Genomic DNA, 18,687 nt, shown 5'->3' on the forward strand with positions numbered 1-18,687 from the left:
AAACCAGAAAGAGAAAGAAGATAACCACCATGTGCACTGTCATGTCACAGAGAAGCCAGGGATCCTAAAAGGCTGGTCAGTCAAAAGATACTGACCCCAGGAGGAAGCAAGCCTTCTAGTCTCTGAAACCAAATTGGTCATATGAGCAACTAAGCATAGAATTCACTGCCTTTGTCTGATAACAATTTGGTGACTCTGGTGGGACCTAAAGGTCCTATGAAGCAAGGAGGTCATCTGCCTGACGTTTTGGGGCCCTGATAAAACAGTCCATAGCAACAGAATAACTGGACACCATCACCTGGCTGAGCTGACATCTGAACCTAACTATTAAACATGGTAACTGAGCCTTTTGTGGCCACTAGAAGTTCTTTAGTCTAGGGACTCAGCAACCAGGTTTTTGGCTGTTCTGTTGGCACTCCAAACCCTTATTGGCACCTTAAGAAGTTTCAAAGAGAGACACCATTTCCAGTTCCAAGTCCAGACATCTGAATGGAGACTTAAAACCTCTGGATTGTTCCAATGCCAAATAAGCTCTGAAACCCAGAAGTACTGGACTCTCCAAGGACAACCAGTTTCATCCCTCTGCCCCTTAATGACAACGTCCCTTTTCAGCCATGTAGAGGTTAGAAGAGTCATCACCCACATATCAAAACTTGGAGAGAAAATTATCAAATGAGAGGAGTTGTAACTGAGAAGTTAGGATTTAAGGGATAATTATGATTATTGAATTATTATATATTTTCCTTTTTACTTTTTGGTATTTTGGAACAGACAGAGGGAAACACCTGAAATCTTCAAACTGTAATCCAGCTGCCTTGATCTCTGATAATGATTGTATAGGTTTATCTCGTAAACCTTGTGATTGTAAAAACCTAGTGACTAACCTTCACTTGTACCCATTTATCTAGTTTTTTGACTTTAGAGTCTTGTGATCACTAAAGACAGCCCTTACTGTTTATTAATTAAGTGTCTTGAGGCAGCCCAGAGCTAACTCATGCCAAGTCCAAAGTTACCTGGATAATGGGCGGGCCGCGGTGGCTCAGCGGGCAAAGTGCTTGCCTGCTATGCCGGAGGACCTCGGTTCGATTCCCGGCCCCAGCCCATGTAACAAAAACGGAGAAACAGAATACAATAAAAAAAAAAACAAGAAAATGTTTAAAAAAAAAAAAAAAAAAAAAAAGTGCTAAGAACTTAGATGATCTGCAGACATTTTTAAAACCCACACATCCAATACACACCCCCACGCAACCGTCTTGCAATGCTGTATGTTACTAAGTCCACAGAGAGCCTTGGAACAGAAATGATTCTCACTAGGCACAAGCCCAAGTATGAGAAGCAACACTCAGCACCTGTAGCCAACAGAGAAGTGTGAGAGGAACAGATGGCACACCTGGTTAGATGGTAAAAAACCGATGGCATCAGCAGAACCCAGCAGACGTTTCCCTGTTCAACATCTCCTCATTTCCAAAGTGTCATCTCACTTCCTTTCTAAGTCAGTAAGGCAAATCTAAACTTAACCATGGGACTTCTTCTAAGAGAATCTCACATGGGGAAGCGGAGGCAGAGAAAGGTGGAACTCGGCCTTGTACTTAACCAGAGAATAAGGGATTGCCAAGTGAGGGGCAGGCCAATTGGTTTCCAAATCAAGAATAGCATTACAGAGCTGGAATGAATTTGGGGAGAAGCATATGAGAAAATGCTGGACCCACTGTGGACCTGAAATGCGGCAATAAAGGTTATATACCTATATCTACATATAGATATAGATGGACAGGTAGATAGCATTGCCTAAATAACTAATGCAAAAAAGAGGATGGGTGGGGTTAGAGGCAATATTTAGAGATTTATCTTCCTTCAGAGAACAGTTTAATATTGTCATTTCCAAGAGAAATTAGAATTTCCCATGATTTTTAAGTCTTTTTGAAAAAGAGGCTGGTGCCAGTTTGAAAGGATTATATACCCTAGAAAAACCATGATTTAATTCTAAGCACTCTTGTGGGAGCAAACCGTTTCTCTTAATCCCTATTCAGTACTATAGGGTGGAACTTGACTGGGTTATCTCCATGGAAATGTGACTCAATCAACGTGGGTATTAAACTTGATTAGATAGAGATGTGTCTTCATCCATTTGGATGGGTTTTTATTAATTCACTGGAATATAAAAGAGGAAACATTTCGGAGAAAATGGGAGATTCAGAGACAGCAGAGAAGAATGACACAGCCATGAGAAGCAGAGAGTCCACCAGCCAGGGACCTTTGGAGATGAAGAAGGAAACGTCTCCTGGGGAGCTTCATGAAATAGAAGCCAGGAGAGAAAGGTAGCAGATGACACCATGTTCACCATGTACCTTTCCAAATGAGAGAGAAACCCTGACCATGTTTGCCATGTGCCTTCTCACTTGAGAGAGAAACACTGAACTTCACTGGCCTTCTTGAACCAAGGTATTCTTTCCCTGGATGCCTTAGATTGAACACTTCTACAGACTTGTTTTAATCGGGACATTTTCTTGGCCTTAGAATTGTAAATTGCAAGTTTAAGGATATTATTGAATTCCCCTTATTAAAAGCCATTCCGTTTCTGGTATATTGTATTACAGCAGCTAGCAAACTAGAACAAGGCTCTATGGCATGTGAAGATTAAAACTGACAGTATGAGATGACTTTTATATAACATCTAACCTCACACTAAACCACTTAATTATTCCTTATTTCTTCAATCATGCAACTGAGTGACTGGCTGCATGAGTGAAGATCATTTGGACTTATATGGAATTCAAATTTCAAGTTTATCAGATATAAAAACAACTGTATTTAATATATAAATATATATTTATATAGATGTTATCATGCTAGCAGTTCTGTCTTTTCCTTAGCAATTAAAAAGGAAAAAAGTAGTTATTATGCAAACCATATTTTATGTATTCAGTATGGTATTTTAATTAACCATGCCTCCAAAGTTTCTAAATATCAGCACCTATTCTGCTGAAATACTCAATGAGTGATGACTCAGAAAAGATGACAGCTACTGCCAGCCAGGCCTCTTCTGCAAAAGAGCAAGAGTCCTGAGGTACACCCTTCTCTGCTGCACAGATAATGATATGCCTTTGGAAATGTCACTAATTCACCATGTGAGACTACTATTTGACAGAGCATACTCTTCACCTGTAGCTGAAGAATTGACTACACTGTCCTTCATGAACATATAGTGGTTATTCTCATCAAGTGGTGCTGCTCAAAAGCAGTTCCCTGACGATGTACAGGGAACATTAACGTCCCAGTCTGTGGAGGGTTTATTCATTTACTACACTGTAAGCTTATGAATATTTAAAATGTATTGATAACAGCGTGAAATGATTAATTAGTATATATTCACTAAAGAAACCACTTTCCAACCTACTCTTGGTTTGGGAGTTTTTTACTTCAAGGGTTTTCAAGGAAGCCTGGGAAAGGTCTTAGGTCATTGGTAAGAGAAAGACTCTATCAGCTAACTACAGCTAGAGAGCTTTATACAGCCATGATCCTAAAAGAAAATGGTTCTAACTTTCCTACTTCACATACTTCAGTAAGACAAATTATAGGCACTCAATCCTTTTAATAGTCACCTAGCTCATGCTCTTGGTTCTTATATAGCAGCACCTGTCAGAAGAGAGCATAGCATATGTTCCTAGGGCCTGAGTTCTGTGCCTATGCCAGGTACCCCAGCAAATATCTTCCTGCATTGAGGAAGAAAACCCCTCCCTTCAGCATCATTTATGTACCCAGAACCAGCAGATCACTGTCCAGTGTCTAGCCTTGTGCCCAACAAATAGTAATCACTCAACAAATGTTTGAGAATTAAAAAAAAAAAAAAAAAAAAAAAGAGTCACCCAGTTCATAGAGCGGAAAAGAAAAGTGATCCATAGTCAAACATATGAGGACTTCATACTAGAGGAGGAGCCAGAAGGTTTAAGGAATAAACTGACATATTTAATTGCTTGCCATCCTCCTCAGCCTGAGGGGACAGCCCTTCCAAATGCTATCTGAAAAAACCCACAATGAAAAAGCCAGAATCCTAACCCAAGCATCTCAACACTAATACATACCAAGACTGCATATGATCTTTGTTTTGAAGAACAGCAATGAGTGGAAAGCTGAGATGTCTAACAACCTTTACATCATGAAGCAGTTTTCAGTCACATAAATAACATTTATAAAATATCACTCCAACTGGAAAATTTTCTCACTATGTCTAATACAATACAATTAAGTCTACCAATACCCATTAGGTCTGGAAATGGCTAATCTCACAGTGGGTAAAAAGACTCACCTCACAGAATAGGGTAAGCTTGTCATCAGGGAGAAGCCCATTGGCTTCATCCAGGAGAAAATCTCTACGGATGAATTTTTTGAATCCCCAGTCCTTGCCTTGCACAAACCTGTAGGCCCGTTGACTCTCTAGGATGAAAAAAAAAAAGCCGTATTTAGAGTTACTTAAAAACCAGATCATCAAAATAAACCAGAAACAAAAGAGCAAATATTGTATGATCTCATTTAGAAAATACTTTTAAGAAAACTGGGGCCTAGATTGCAAGCTCCTATAGCAGTCACATTTAGTATGGAGTGGTAGTTGTTATTTCTGAATTTTGAGGGGCTGTTTTATGTATGTATAACCTGGTATTTAGAAATAAAAATGAATCCCAGGTTGGGATTAAGGTAATTCAGAATACAGGGATAAGGAAGACATTGCTTGTATTTTAGAACTTCACCTACTGTCTGAGACCAAAGAAAGAAAGGTTTACTATGTCCAGAGCCTAAATTTTCTGTAGCATATAATCTAATTCAACCTGTCTGGATCATTTAAACTATCCAAACACAGGAAGCCTGGAATAAAAATGAGGGCCTCTAATCCCGTATAGCGTAATGTAATGCCTAGATACATCCTAGAGTATATTAAGCAGATAATCAAAACTACTGGCAAGGTCCCATGAGGGATGGGAGAAAAAATATGCTACTATTAAGCTTTACCACTGGGGAAGCCCCAGATACCGTGCCAAACATTAGGGACACCCAAATCAATAGGCCAAGCCCTTGATCTTAAGGCTTGCTCTTGTGAAGCTTATGTATGTAGCAGAGATGATTAGCCCATCTATAGGTATGCCTAAGAGTCACCTCTGGAGGACCTCTTTTCTAGCTCAGAAGTGGCCTTTCTTTCTCTAAGTCCAACTCTGCAAGTGAAACCACTGCCCTCCCCACTACGTCGACATGACATCTAGGGATGAAAGTCTTCCTGGTGGCGTGGGAGATGACTCCCAGGGACAAGCCTGGCCCTGGCACTGTGGGATCAACAATGCCATCCTGACAAAAATGGGGAAAAGAAGTATAATAAATAAGATACCAGTGGCTGAGAGAGTTCAAACAGAGTCAGGAGGCTACTCTGGAGGTCACTCTTAGGCATGTTTCAGTTAGACTTTGCTACCTATCATAGCTTGTCAACCCCCAACCAAAACCATTCCTGCCAATCCTTAAGAATACCTAGGGTATTATATAAGAGTCTACAAAGATTCCATACACTAGGGTAACTCTCTAAAACCCACAACCTCTAGATGAGTCTCTGGACCAGATAAGTCCTGGAAGTGGCCAGCCACTCCAGAACATCGACTAGTTTCATCCCCCTATTCCATATTATTGACAGCCCATTCCAACATGAAAAATTTAGAATGGGCATAGCCCTAATACCCCTAAAGAGTGGGAGAAAGATCAAAGGTGATGGTGGAGTTATACAGAGAAGGTCAGGTTTAACAAATGAGTATGAATGCTGAATCATTTTACTGATATTTCTTTTAGCCTCTAGTACCTTAGAGCAGCTAGAAATAAAAACCTAAAATTGTGGAATTGTAACTCATATCAAACTCTGAAATCTGTTCTACAATTAAATGTTACGATGTACTTTGAAATTTATTGCTTTTATGTATATATGTTATTTAAAGAGAAGGAGGAATATGAGAGAGAAGATAGGATTTAACAAATGATTGAGTATGAGTGCTAAATCATTACATTGATATTTCTGTTGGTCTCACAGTGTCTTGGAGCAGCTAGAAGAAAAAATAAAAATCATGGAAATGTAACCCATACAAAACTTTAAAATATGCTATATAACTACTTGTTAAAATGTACTTGGAAATGTACTGATTTTTTTGTATGTATGTTATATTGCACAATTAAAAAAAATATTAAAACAAAAAACAAAAACCAGATGAAATCCACAACTTGTCAGTGTATGAAGTTGCTGGCTATGAAAGCAAAGAGTCAGACAAAGAGGAGAACATTTACCCATAGCTTTGGTTTCCTCTCCCTTGGCATTCAGGATGGAGAATTTGAATTTCGCCCGAACTTCACTCTTTGGACAGCTGACCAGTAAGAGGTAAAGTGACAGATAATCTTTACTTTCTTCATCTAGTCCTTTTGGGTTTACTCGCAAACACCTGCCAACACAGATAAAGGAAAAAAATGTATTGAAAGCATCCATGTTTTATAAGCTCATGAAGTGAAAGTATAGACCTGGAACATTAGAATCATCAGAAGAAATGTTTTTAAAAAAATCCCAGGCCCTCTCTCTCTCTCAGCTAACAAGACAAGCAAACTCACTGCCCTCCCCCTATGTACATGGGACATGACTCCCAGGGTGTAAACCTTCCTGGCAACGTGGGACAGAAATCCTAGAATGAGCTGGGACTCAGCATCAAGGGATTGAGAAAATTTTCTAGACCAAAAGGGGGAAGAGAGAAACAAGGCAAAATAAAGTGTCAATGGCTGAGAGATTCTAAACAGAGCCGAAAGGTGATTCTGGAGGTTATTCTCACACATTATATACATATTATCTTTTTAGTTAAGGTATATTGGAGAGGCTGGAGGGAAGTGCCTGAAAATAGAGAGCTGTGTCCCAGTAGCCACGTTTCTTGAAGATGACTGTGTAATGATATAGCTTTTGCAATGTGACTATGTGACTGTGAAAACCTTGTGTCTGATGCTCCTTTTATCTATGATATGGACAGATGAGTAAAACACATGGATTAAAAATAAATAAATAATGGGAGACAAACAAAATAAATTTAGTAGATTGAAATGCTAGTGATCAAAGAAAGGGACTGATAAGGGGTACAGAAAAAAGATAGGGGAGACAAAGGCTAAATATACTGGGGAGATGTAAATAGTAGCAATCAATGAGAGGGAGGGATAAGGGGTATGGTATGTACGAGTTTTTTTTCTTTTTATTTCTTTTTCTGAATTGATGCAAATGTTGTAAGAAATGATCATGGTGATGAATATACAACTATGCGATGATATTGTGAGTTATTGATTATATACCAAGAATCGAATGATCATATGGTAAGGATGTTTGTTTATGTTGTTATATTAAAAAAATTTTTTTAAATTATATATTAAAAAAAAAATCCCAGGCTCCATTCAAGGGGATTCTATTCAGTAGAATAACTACTTGTGAACCAGTTTTGTAGAGAAAACCTGGGTCACTTTTAAAAAGTAAACAGCAAAGGGGTATTTAAGAATGTGACAACACGTTCCTTAAATTTCTGCCTCTTTCTGCATAATTTCCCAAATCACTCATTCTCCCTGCAAAAAAAAAAATTCTTAAAATTTAGTCTAGTCTTGCTCTTTTTTAATCTTCAATCTCAGGGAAGGCAGCCTAAATTTTGTTGAGACTATGGAGAAATCACGGGGAAAAAAAATCTCAGTGATCCCTTTAATATAACCTTGGGAGAGGAAAAGAAATCTAGAGAAATACATGAATAGTACACAATCTTTTAAGTCTTTTACCAAACTGGTCATAACACTGTAAGATTAAAATAAAGGGCGGTGCATGGGTAGATCAGTTATAGAATGCTTGCCTTACATGTGGGAGACCCGGGTTCGATTTCTGGACCATGTACCCCCTCCAAAAAATAAAATAAAATAAAAAATAAAGGAGGAGAAATTCAGATAGAATGATAAGTTCAACTGAGTAAGTTGTAAATGTCATTAATTGAACTACATGTGGTTCAGACATTGCTTCTACCACAAATAATACATATGCCATATGTATTCATAGGCTCTGTCAGCGTATGGCATCTCTCTCAAACAGGTGGTCCAAACCAGTGCCTCTCGAGAGTACATGTGCCCCTACATCACAACATACTGTGCTAAGGATGTGGATTTAAATACAATGCCTATGAATATGCATTTTTTTCCACTTCTAATAGTACATTGCTTAATGTGCATAGCCAACAAATACTAAATGAATGAATAAAACAGCTTTTCAGTGGGTTATCAGAAGTCAAAAACGGATGTTTCACAGACATGTTTTTTGGTCCTTGCAGCTATATGATTATCTATCTCCTTAACTACCTGCTCCTCCTCCTCAAGAAGATAAATGGTTTGAATGAAATTGACCTCCATTTGGAAACTGCATTCCCCTTGCCACAGGGATTAATTCAGGGATTAGTCCAGACCTAAACTAATCTGTGTATGTATGATCTATCCTTAGGCCACAGAGTTAGCTCAGAGAAACTCAAAAGACTTTTGTTGGATGGTAATGGATTGTTACTGCCTTGTTACTGCCATTCTTTCTTCAATCAAAAAGGAAACTAAGTGGCACATGGGTAGTTCAATGGTAAAATTCTCATCTGCACAGGAGACCTGGGTTTGATTCCAAGCCTATCCACTGCTCCACCCCACCAAAAAAAAAAAAAAAAAAAAGAGGGGGAACCTAGACTTCTCCATACATCAAACAGTATGGAGAGCAGGGCAAGGCTGAGAGGGATGAGGTCTTTAATCTAACCATTGGGTTCCTAGACCAAACTATCTTCAAATCCATCCTACGTCCTGGCCATTTCAGTTATATGAGCAAATATATTCACTCTCCAGTTAAGCTTTTACATTAAAATCCACATTTCTTGTTTTTCTTGGAAAATTTGGCAATGATGAGCCTTTGTTCAGGCATAATCAGCTGGAGGTAACTAGCCACAACCCCCGCTAGAAGGATACACACTTGCTGGTTTGCTGAGCAATCACCACTCTTAGCACTTCTGGATATCATTTACAGCACTGGCCTTCTTTATTTATAGCCAATTGCGTTTGCTAATCCCAGATATAATCATTGAATTAATTAACAAATATTTATATTTGCACCTTGCACCTATTATATGACAGGAACTAGGGAATACATAAGAATGAAACAAAGTCCATGCCTTCAGGAAGTTTACATTCTAGTTTATGTACTATAAAACCAAGCAAAACAGGCAACTTTTAGAAACATGTTTAGAGCTGGACGTATTCTTCCTCACCATTTCAATTTATCATTGGCTCCTGATGAAAAGGTTGAACTTTTAATGACTTCACCCATTTCCTCCCGGCAAAAGCTAAAGTTATTGATGGTCCACATGTAGGAGAATTTTACTACCTTGATCTGTTGAGAGAAAACCAGGAAGCAATTACATGGTAGGAAGGCAACTTAAAAAACAAAACAGGTCAGATAATCATTTCCCATCCCTCCCTCTTCATGATACTGATAGGAAGATAGCACTATTTGGCTAGCATGGAGGCTCAGCTTTTTCTCGCCTCAGGTCTCTCGTCCGCATGTTATGAAATCTCACACTGACCAGCAGCTTTCATGACTTTTCTCAGTTTTCTGAAACACTGGATAGCAAGTGAGAAAAGCATGGACACGGTTGGGAAAGCAGATGATAAAACTATACCTAAAATTAGCCTCTCAGCTCCGAGCAGTGTTTGACAATTGAGATGTTGATGCCACTGCCTAGGGCTGCATCTCTTAAATTTGGTTTCCCCTGGACTCACCCAAAAGAGAAGCCTTAGAACACAATTCCATCAAGGGGGAATATAAGAGGATCTAGTTTTCAAGATTACCCCTTTCAACCTTCACTGAGAACTCTAGCCTAGAGTACTTTATCTATCTGCTATGTGGAAAAAGAAATCCATATTCTTTTTGACCACCAAATCCTCCCAAGATGCAAGATTTATAGGATGAAAATATGAACTTACCTGTGTGTAGCACCAACTCTCAGCTACAGGGCCACTCGACATTTCTGCCGGGGGTGGAGGACTTGGAACCCTTGACATCGCCAGTTTGAAGGTTAAACGAGATTTCCAAAGTCAGGGGGGGCAAAGATCTCTATTCTCTCTTCACCCTAGTAAGATGCAAGAAGCAAGAGGACTTTATTAGATTGATAGTGCACTATCTTAACTATTTGTATGGCCTTTCAGTGACTGAAAACATTATTTTCTGTTTGGAATGCTTTACCTTTATCATTCAAACGGCTTCTTAGCATTAAGCTCCCACATTTAAATGTTACCCCAGAGAAGACCATTTAATCTAAAGTAGTCTCCTAGTCACAACTGTATCATCCTATTTTAATGCTCTGCACAATACTTAAATATCTTAATGAAATAAATTTACTCAAAGGACATACAAATTACATCTATGAAGACTGCCTGAAGAGGAGACAGTAAAAATTAACACCAGCCACATCCTTGCCACTTGCCCCTTCCCTTGGTGTACAAATACTCCATTCCTAAAGGAAAATAACCATGTTACCCATCTAGCTACTGCCTTATCCTCTATACTTCACTACCAACATAAAGAGTAGTCATATATTCCTAAGCCCATTGCTACCTACCTGCTCGCTTAAGGGCAATGTGTACACCTTCCTTAGATGTGTTTATTTCTCTGTATCATTACAGATCTGCCGCCTTTACAATATGGTACCACCCGATTTTCCAAATTCTTCTCCTTGCTCTCTCTCATCATCTTTTTCTATCATCTTTAAATCTTTTTTTTTTTTTTTGGATTCTCTTCCTCTACTGTTGTTTCTCAATCATCATCTCAATCTACATTCTTTTTCATGGCAATCTTATCCATCTCAACAGCATCTCAATGTTTGTTTTTACACAAATGTTCCCTAAACTTCTCTCTGTAGCTCTGACCCCTCTAATAAATCAGACCATTTTCAGTAACTGTTATGCTTCTCAATAGGGTCTTCAAGTAACAAATCAAATCCAACTCAAAATTCCTCCCTCCAAGGCCTTTCAAAACACAAAAGCCACTCAAAAGTGAATGTGGGTATAATTAAAAATTTAAACAATATAAATAAAGCCAAAAGGCAAACTGTAAAAAAAATGCTGTAATGCATAACAACAAAGGGATGATAATGTGATATTTTTACCTGAGCCCTGTAACTCTGGAAAATAAGAAAGGGTATGAAACATCCCTACCCTCTGTATTCCAGAAAATGGATTACTGCAAAGAACTACCCTTTCCCATATGAATTGGATAAGACTCAGGAATGTCCCCCTTGTTTACCTGTGACAAGGCTGGACATAGAACCTCCACATTCCCATTTTTTGTCTCACAAATTATTAGCTGAACTACTTGTTTCCATTGATCAGTCAGATCAAAATGCTTGTGAACCACATTGGTTAAGCTTCTCTACTTCTTCCAGACCCCTGAATTTTAAGGGTGCCTCCCAGAAAATAGGCTGTTTCAGCATAAAATATTCTCAGCTCTACTATCTGATCATGCCAACTTTTCACCTTACTTCCTTAAACCTGGTTCTTACTTCTTTTCTCTAACTTTTTTTGTTTTTGTGTGTAACTCTTGAAATGCTTGCACATCTTATGGTTAAAGTGTTCCATAAGTGTTCTCTTATGGAAATAGTCTCTTTCCCCTTGTAATAAGTCCCCTTACAATAATCCTTTCAAAAATCAACCCTTACCATGCACGGAGAAACAGGAACTCTCCTAAACTGCTGGTGAGACTAAATTACTGAGTATATTCTAGATAGGAATTTAGCCATATCTAAAATTGAAAATATGCATGCCCTAAGACTGATAGATTCCTTTAATTATATATATGCTACAACAGTGGTTTTCAAAATTTAGCATCAAAATCACCTGTTGAACAGACCGCTGTTCCTCACCCCCAAAGTTTCTGATTCTATGGTCTGGCTTGGGCCAGAGACTTTACATTTCTCCAAAATGATCCTGATTCTGCTGGCCTGGGAACCATACTTTGAGAACCACTGCCCTAGAAATTCCACACACGAGAACAAAACACACACAAGGGTGTTCAATGTGGTACTGTTTATAACAATGAAAAACTAGAAATGAACTAAAAATCAAACTAGCAGGTAAGTAGATACCTAAACTGGGTCATTTCCATGTAATGGAAAACTATACTTTAGGATTAAAAATTAATGAACTAGATCTATAACATCATGGACATCAAAGACAATGCTAATGAAAAAACCAAGTTTTGGAATGTCATATACAATAAATTATTAATGCAAATTTAAGATTTATGAATTATTAACAGAGCTGCAGAAGGAAAAAACATGACAGGCCATGTATCAGATTCATGAGGGAAAATAATGAGACTGGGAAAGAATATGATACTTCAATTTTATGTCTCTTTCTTTAAAATAAGGTCAATCTGAGGCAAACACAAGATGTCTGCGAGTTTGGAATGACATCTATTTGGGTGTATACTATTCTTAGCACTCTTCTACATTATGTTTTAATATATAAGTTGTAGGAATAGTGTAAGGATGTGTTCCATTATATTACGTACCAATTGGTTTATAAAGTCCAAGAGAGAAATTTATTTCCTGAAAACCTGGTTTGTCTTAAATTTGTGGACAATATGAATCTTTATAACTGGTCATGTTTCCCTCTTTGCTCGGTTACTTACTAGGAAGACCTGAGACAAATTTGTGATCCTATATTCTATATAGAGTCATATGCTTGTTCTACAACAGTTTTAATATTTCCTTAACTTCGTTTTTCCCTTTGCTATAATTCCTTCAACTGATTATTTCACTCTTTTATATATTATGCATTTTTGGAAGCTGCCTCAAATCCATTGCAAAAGGAAGTATAAATGAATAACACAAAAAAACTCAAAATATTAATTCAACTTATAAACATCCACTGAACACTTAAGTAATAGCACGGGGAGATAAATAAGACTTAGTTACAACTTCAGAGACAATGTGGTTGCCACTGATCCTAAATAACCCTACAGGCTGTGACAATTATAACATTCCATGTAATCACAGATGAAGTTAACAGTCTTATACATGTATGCTATTTCCCTTAAGCTAGCAAACTAGTACTGCAGTGGCATTTGGGTCCTCCCTTGTTTTTGCAATTGTGATTCCACAATAACATCAAGAAAAGAGACCAATTACTACTACTATGATCACCTCCAAGGCAGGCTTATATTTGACAGAAAACACATTATCACAGAACTTTGTAAATGCACCTTAGCAGTTTTACAATTTCCAACTACCATTACTACCAGTAGGGGTCGCAAAAATTTAAAATTTCCCATTTAAAACCATCTTTTGGGTAGGGTGCAATGAAGATGTGAATTTTTTTTAAAGTTTTTTAAATGTTTTAACTTTTTTCATTGTGAAAGATAACACACAAACAAAGAAGCAATAAATTTCCAAGTACATTTTAACAAGTAGTTATAGAACAGATTTTTAAAGCTTGGTATTGCATTTGGCATTGGTATTTGGTTTGGTATTGAAAAATTACATGATTTTCCGTTTCTTCTTCTAGCTGCTCCAAGACACTGGAGACCAACAGAAATGTCAAAATAATGATTCAGCATATTAGCATGTTTTAAATGAAGTTTTAAAAACATTTTTCTTAATCATCTGAGTACTCTGTCTAGAAGACAAAAATTTTACATCAAAATAATGTCCTTGTTAATGTTTATAACCTTATCATTCTTTTTTAAATTTCTTTATTTTTTATTTATGACACATAACCACATACAAACACAAACATTCTTATCATATGAACATTCTGTTCTTGTTATCTAATCAATAACTCCCACTATCATCACATAGTTGTATATTCATCATCATGATCATTTCTTAGAACATCTGCATCAATTCAGAAAAAGCAATAAAAAGAAAACAGAAAAAAATTCATACATACCATACTCTTAACCCTTCCCTTCACCGATCACCACCACCATTTCAATGTACTAAATTTATTTTAACATTTGTTCCCCTTCTTGTTTATTTATTTTTAATCCATATGTTTACTCGTCCATCGATAAGGTAGACAAAAGGAGCATCAGACACAAGGCTCTCACAACCACATAGTCACACTGCGACAGCCATATCATACAATTATCTTCAAGAAACATGGCCACCGGAGCACAGCTCCATATTTTCAGGCAGTTCCCTCCAGCCTCTCCATTACACCTTAACTAAACAGGTGATATCTATTTAATGCATAAAAACAACTTTGAGAGGATAACCTCTCGACTCTGTTTGGAATCTCTCAGCCATTGACACTTTATTTTGTCTCATTTCACTCTTTCCTCTTTTTGGTCAAGAAGATTTTCTCAATCTCTTGGTGCTGAGTTCCGGCTCATTCTAGGATTTCTGTCCCATGTTGCCAGGAAGGTCCACACCCCTGGGAGTTATGTCCGACGTAGAGAGGGGGAGGGCAGTGAGTTTGCCTGCTGTGTAGGCCGAGAGAGAGAGAGAGCGAGAGAGAGAGAGAGAGAGAGAGAGAGAGAGAGAGAGAGAGAGAGAGAGAGAGAGAGAGAGAGAGAGCGAGAGAGAGAGCGAGAGAGCGAGAGAGAGAGCGAGAGAGAGAGAGAGAGAGAGAGAGAGAGAGAGAGAGGCCAGAAGATGTGAATTTTACATGTTAGTTAAGAGGATAAAATTTGGCTCTGGAGGTGTGGGTTGCAGGTTCAGCACTATACTGAGTTATCATAAAATACTAACTTGAGTTGAAGGAGAAAAAAAAAGACCTTCAAATTATCTAACAACAAATTTAAGAATTCCCTAAGCCTAATAAAAGGCCAAATCTTAAAAACCAGTTCATTTTAATGCCTTACTTGTTGCCCATTATTATAAGCAGGAAAAAAAAATACTACTATGATCTTGGCCACTTTTTAAATCTTTTTTGCTTCTGATTTATTTTGTAAGCTAAGTCTTTCTTTTGATAACATCACTTCCTTTGTATTTTTTTTGCCCCCTTTTTAATGTCCAACACACAGTAGCAGGTAGAACTGGAGAATCAGCCTCAGACTCCAGGAGTTCTAACCACACAACCTGCTGAGAGGGAAATCGACTAGGATAGCCTAAGTCTAATTAATTTCACTCATAGCAAGCACCATGGGCAAAGTGCTCATCAGCAAAGCAGCCTGGTGCTACATGAACTCTCCAGCACTTCATGCCAACTGCTAGATGCTCAGCAGAAAACAATTTTAGAAAAGAGGAGGTCTATTTGGAGGTCATGGTTTGAGAACCTTTGCAGGAGACAATTAGTGCCAAAATAAGCTGTTCCTGGCTTCAAACAAGTTCAGACAAGACCACAGAAGTTCTCTAATATGAAACTTATTTTCTAAAGCTTACCCAACTTCTGAGTATGCTGAGAACTCTAAAGCTGAACACGTCAGTTATATACCATCATTTATTTCCCTGCTCACTCTATTAAATCCTGATCTGCGAGATTTCTGAGTCACATTAAGAAATATACTTTAAAACATCTCTATTGACTGTAACAGTGCTCAAATTCCAATGAAGATAGTATCAGCTAGCAACTAAAGGCCATTTCTAATAGAATACTTCATGGTAGGTATTATGAGACCATGAAGAAGTTAATCATTTTTGACAAGATGGTGTTCAAGCCAGTCAATATAATATGATTTGTAACTAGAATATTAAACTGCGGAGAAGTAAAAATGTGCATTAATGCTGTCATGGTGCACAGATAATGTTCCCAACCTACATAGTACACTTTTCTGCTTTCTTTTACACTATGAATACTTCTGTTGCCTCCAGCAGACTTTAAATTCCTTAAAAGGGATTTGTAACTCTTCTCTGTATCCCCTTACCAACTAGCACATCCTGTCTGAAACTGAAGGCATTCATTAAAAATACTTTCATGACAGAAACATTTATCCAGTTGCATTCAAGTTCATTAACTTGTTTCTCTGAAAGAGGCACTTCGAACAATGCTGAGTATTAGATTTGCAAAGTAATGAGAATCATTACTTTGTTCTTTTGAATGAGTTACATTCAAAGCCAAAACTCCTAGCCTGGCACCTCAAGTCCCAGCCCTGGTAAAAGTGAGTTTTTCATCCAACAACAAGTGTATCTTCATTTTACAAATGAACTTTATAAAAATCAGAAACTAATTTGAACTCAACTCCTACATAATAAGAATTCTCTCAGGAACAGAATATAATAGAGGTACATATTCCAACAGTTTAACCTGCAATATATTCAAAGCTAGACTGGAACACTGTCTGAAAAGCGTTACACAGGCTGTGCATTTTTTTGCCTTAAATCAATCTTCAATCTAATCCACTCACCCAGAGAATTAAGAAAAAAATCAACTAACAGATAGCTATATCCCACTCATACCACCTATAAATTCTTATGACCATTAGTCTTAAAATTACATAAATATTATAGTTTAAAAATTACATAGATATAAGATTTAACCATAAAATTGTTTTACAATTTTACAATCTGACCTGTTTTACAGGTCAAAAATAATTGAATACCAGCAATTTCCTATGGTTCAACATAGTACACAAAACACACACAAGTTAGATGGCTGGGAACAGAGCTTCTTGGTTTGTTAGGGACTTTTTAAAAAGCCTATCACTTTTTTTGTTCTCTTGGTTTAAAGTCTTGTATCGTTTCCAAGTAAGGAAAAATCCTAGTGTCACAGCTATTTTAAACCTGAGAGACGTTTGCATATTCCAAAAAGAAGATGCCAAAAGATTGTTGACAATAAAAAGAAAAAACATTATAGAAAAGACTTAGGCATACTCATTCAGGAACTAAAAGGAGCTTTTCTGGTTCTTTTACAGGTCCTCAAAAATATACAGCCCAGGAGGTAATAAATTTTTTTCACGTTACCTCAAGGACAGATTATAACAGGTCACACTGACTTCCTCTGTTGGAAGGTTTGAATGACTTTTGAATATTTGTTATAAGTAAACTTTCTGCAGTTCAATCTAGTTTAACAAAATACTAAATGTATCTTAAAAAAATTAGAGATATTTCTTAAAATGAAACTAAGGGTAATCGAGAAAGATTTTGATCAAGCAAAGGACTGAGATCTTTTTTCAGGTTCATCCTTTGTAAAATTATAAGTTAAAGATCACTGCTTAAAAAAAAACTCCTTTAACACTATACCTTTAAAGAGATTTAGCAATATTAAGCAAATCTAGATATTAAAAAAAAAATTCAACAGTCTAAAGGAAAAATGGGCAAAGAACAGTTTACAGAAATGGTAATACAAATGGTTCTCATATATATATGGAAAGATGCTCAACTCTCATTCATAAAAAGATAAATACAAATTAAACCACACAGAACTCACCTATTAAATACAAAGATCAAAATGTTTTATAACACTTATCCAGGCTAAGGAGAACATTTCTGGTTGGAGTATAAATTGAGACAATCTCTATAAAGGGCAATCTAGAAGGGACTATCAAAAAAAAGTAATGTGCGAGAATTTCAGTTGAGAACAGAGACCATCAGGAGATAGAAATAAGGTAGATATTGGGTAATTGGAGCTAAAGGGATACAGATTGTGCAACAGCACTGATTGTAAAAATTCAGAACTGGATAGCACAATACTACCTAACTGTAATACAATAATGTTAGAACACTGAATGAAGCTGAATGCGAGAATGATAAAGGGAGGAGGCCTGGGGGCACAAATGAAATCAGAAGGAAATGCAGATGATAAAGGCTGAGATGGCATAATCTAGGAATGCCTAGAGTATATAATGATAGTGACTAAATGTACAAATTTAAAAATGTTTTTGCATGAGGAAGAACAAAGGAATATCAATATTGCAGGGTATTGAAAATAGATGGTAATTCATATTTTACAACTTTATGTGTTAAAACGCCTTTAAAGCAAAAAACATTTATTTGGTACAAAATTTATATGTTGCCTAGTGCATTTCCTAATATAACTTATGTGGACAGCTTAAATGAACACCATAAGTACAGGGAACCTTGACTAGGGCATAAGATTTTGTAGGTTTGTCCTGAGTGATGCCCTGACAAATCCCAGAGTGATTTGAACAGTGAATAAAAAAGTATTTGCAAAGTCCCCTTGGGGGAATGGCAAAAAAGGGGGAAAATTCAACTTCCCCAAGTGGAGAATTCCTGATATTCTCACAAGCAGGGGTGAACCAAAGCAACAGGCTGAGCCCTCAATCTTGGAGTTTGTTCATATGAAATTTAACCCTGCAAAGGATAGAATAGCCTATTTAAAATTAGACCTAAGAGTCACCCTCACAGAAACTCTTCTGTTGCTCAGATGTGGCCTATCTCAGTCAACAGGACAAGCAAACTCACTGCTCTCCCCTTCTCCACATGGGACATGACTCCTAGGGATGTGGACCTTCCTTGGTAATGTGGCACAAAAATCCTAGAATGAGCTGGGACTCAGCATCAAGGGATAGAGAAAACCTCCACCAAAAAGAGGAAGAGCAAAATGAAACAAAATAAAGTGTCAATGGCTGAGAGATTTCAAACAGAGTCGAAGGTTATCCTGGAGGTTATTCTTATGCATTAAATAGATATCACCTTTTTAGTTAAGGTGGAATGGAGAGGCTGGAGGGAACTGCCTGAA

At 37.3% G+C, this 18,687-nt stretch overlaps 1 protein-coding gene across 7 annotated transcripts in view; it reads right to left on the reverse strand.

The window, feature by feature from the left end:
- The window catches only part of SPOP (speckle type BTB/POZ protein), a 100,478-nt gene that overhangs the window by 17,843 nt on the left and 63,948 nt on the right, over positions 1–18,687 (reverse strand). For all 7 annotated transcript variants that reach the window (XM_077164709.1, XM_077164712.1, XM_077164708.1 and 4 more), the window contains 4 exons: positions 10,033–10,178; positions 9,318–9,439; positions 6,310–6,461; positions 4,307–4,434 (listed from right to left, as the gene is read on the reverse strand). In XM_077164709.1, the coding sequence (XP_077020824.1) occupies positions 4,307–4,434; positions 6,310–6,461; positions 9,318–9,439; positions 10,033–10,110 (480 nt within the window). In that variant the 5' untranslated portion in view covers positions 10,111–10,178. The remainder of the gene's footprint in view (positions 1–4,306; positions 4,435–6,309; positions 6,462–9,317; positions 9,440–10,032; positions 10,179–18,687) is intronic.

Source organism: Tamandua tetradactyla, chromosome 6, assembly GCF_023851605.1.
Source record: "Tamandua tetradactyla isolate mTamTet1 chromosome 6, mTamTet1.pri, whole genome shotgun sequence".
NCBI lineage: Eukaryota > Metazoa > Chordata > Mammalia > Pilosa > Myrmecophagidae > Tamandua > Tamandua tetradactyla.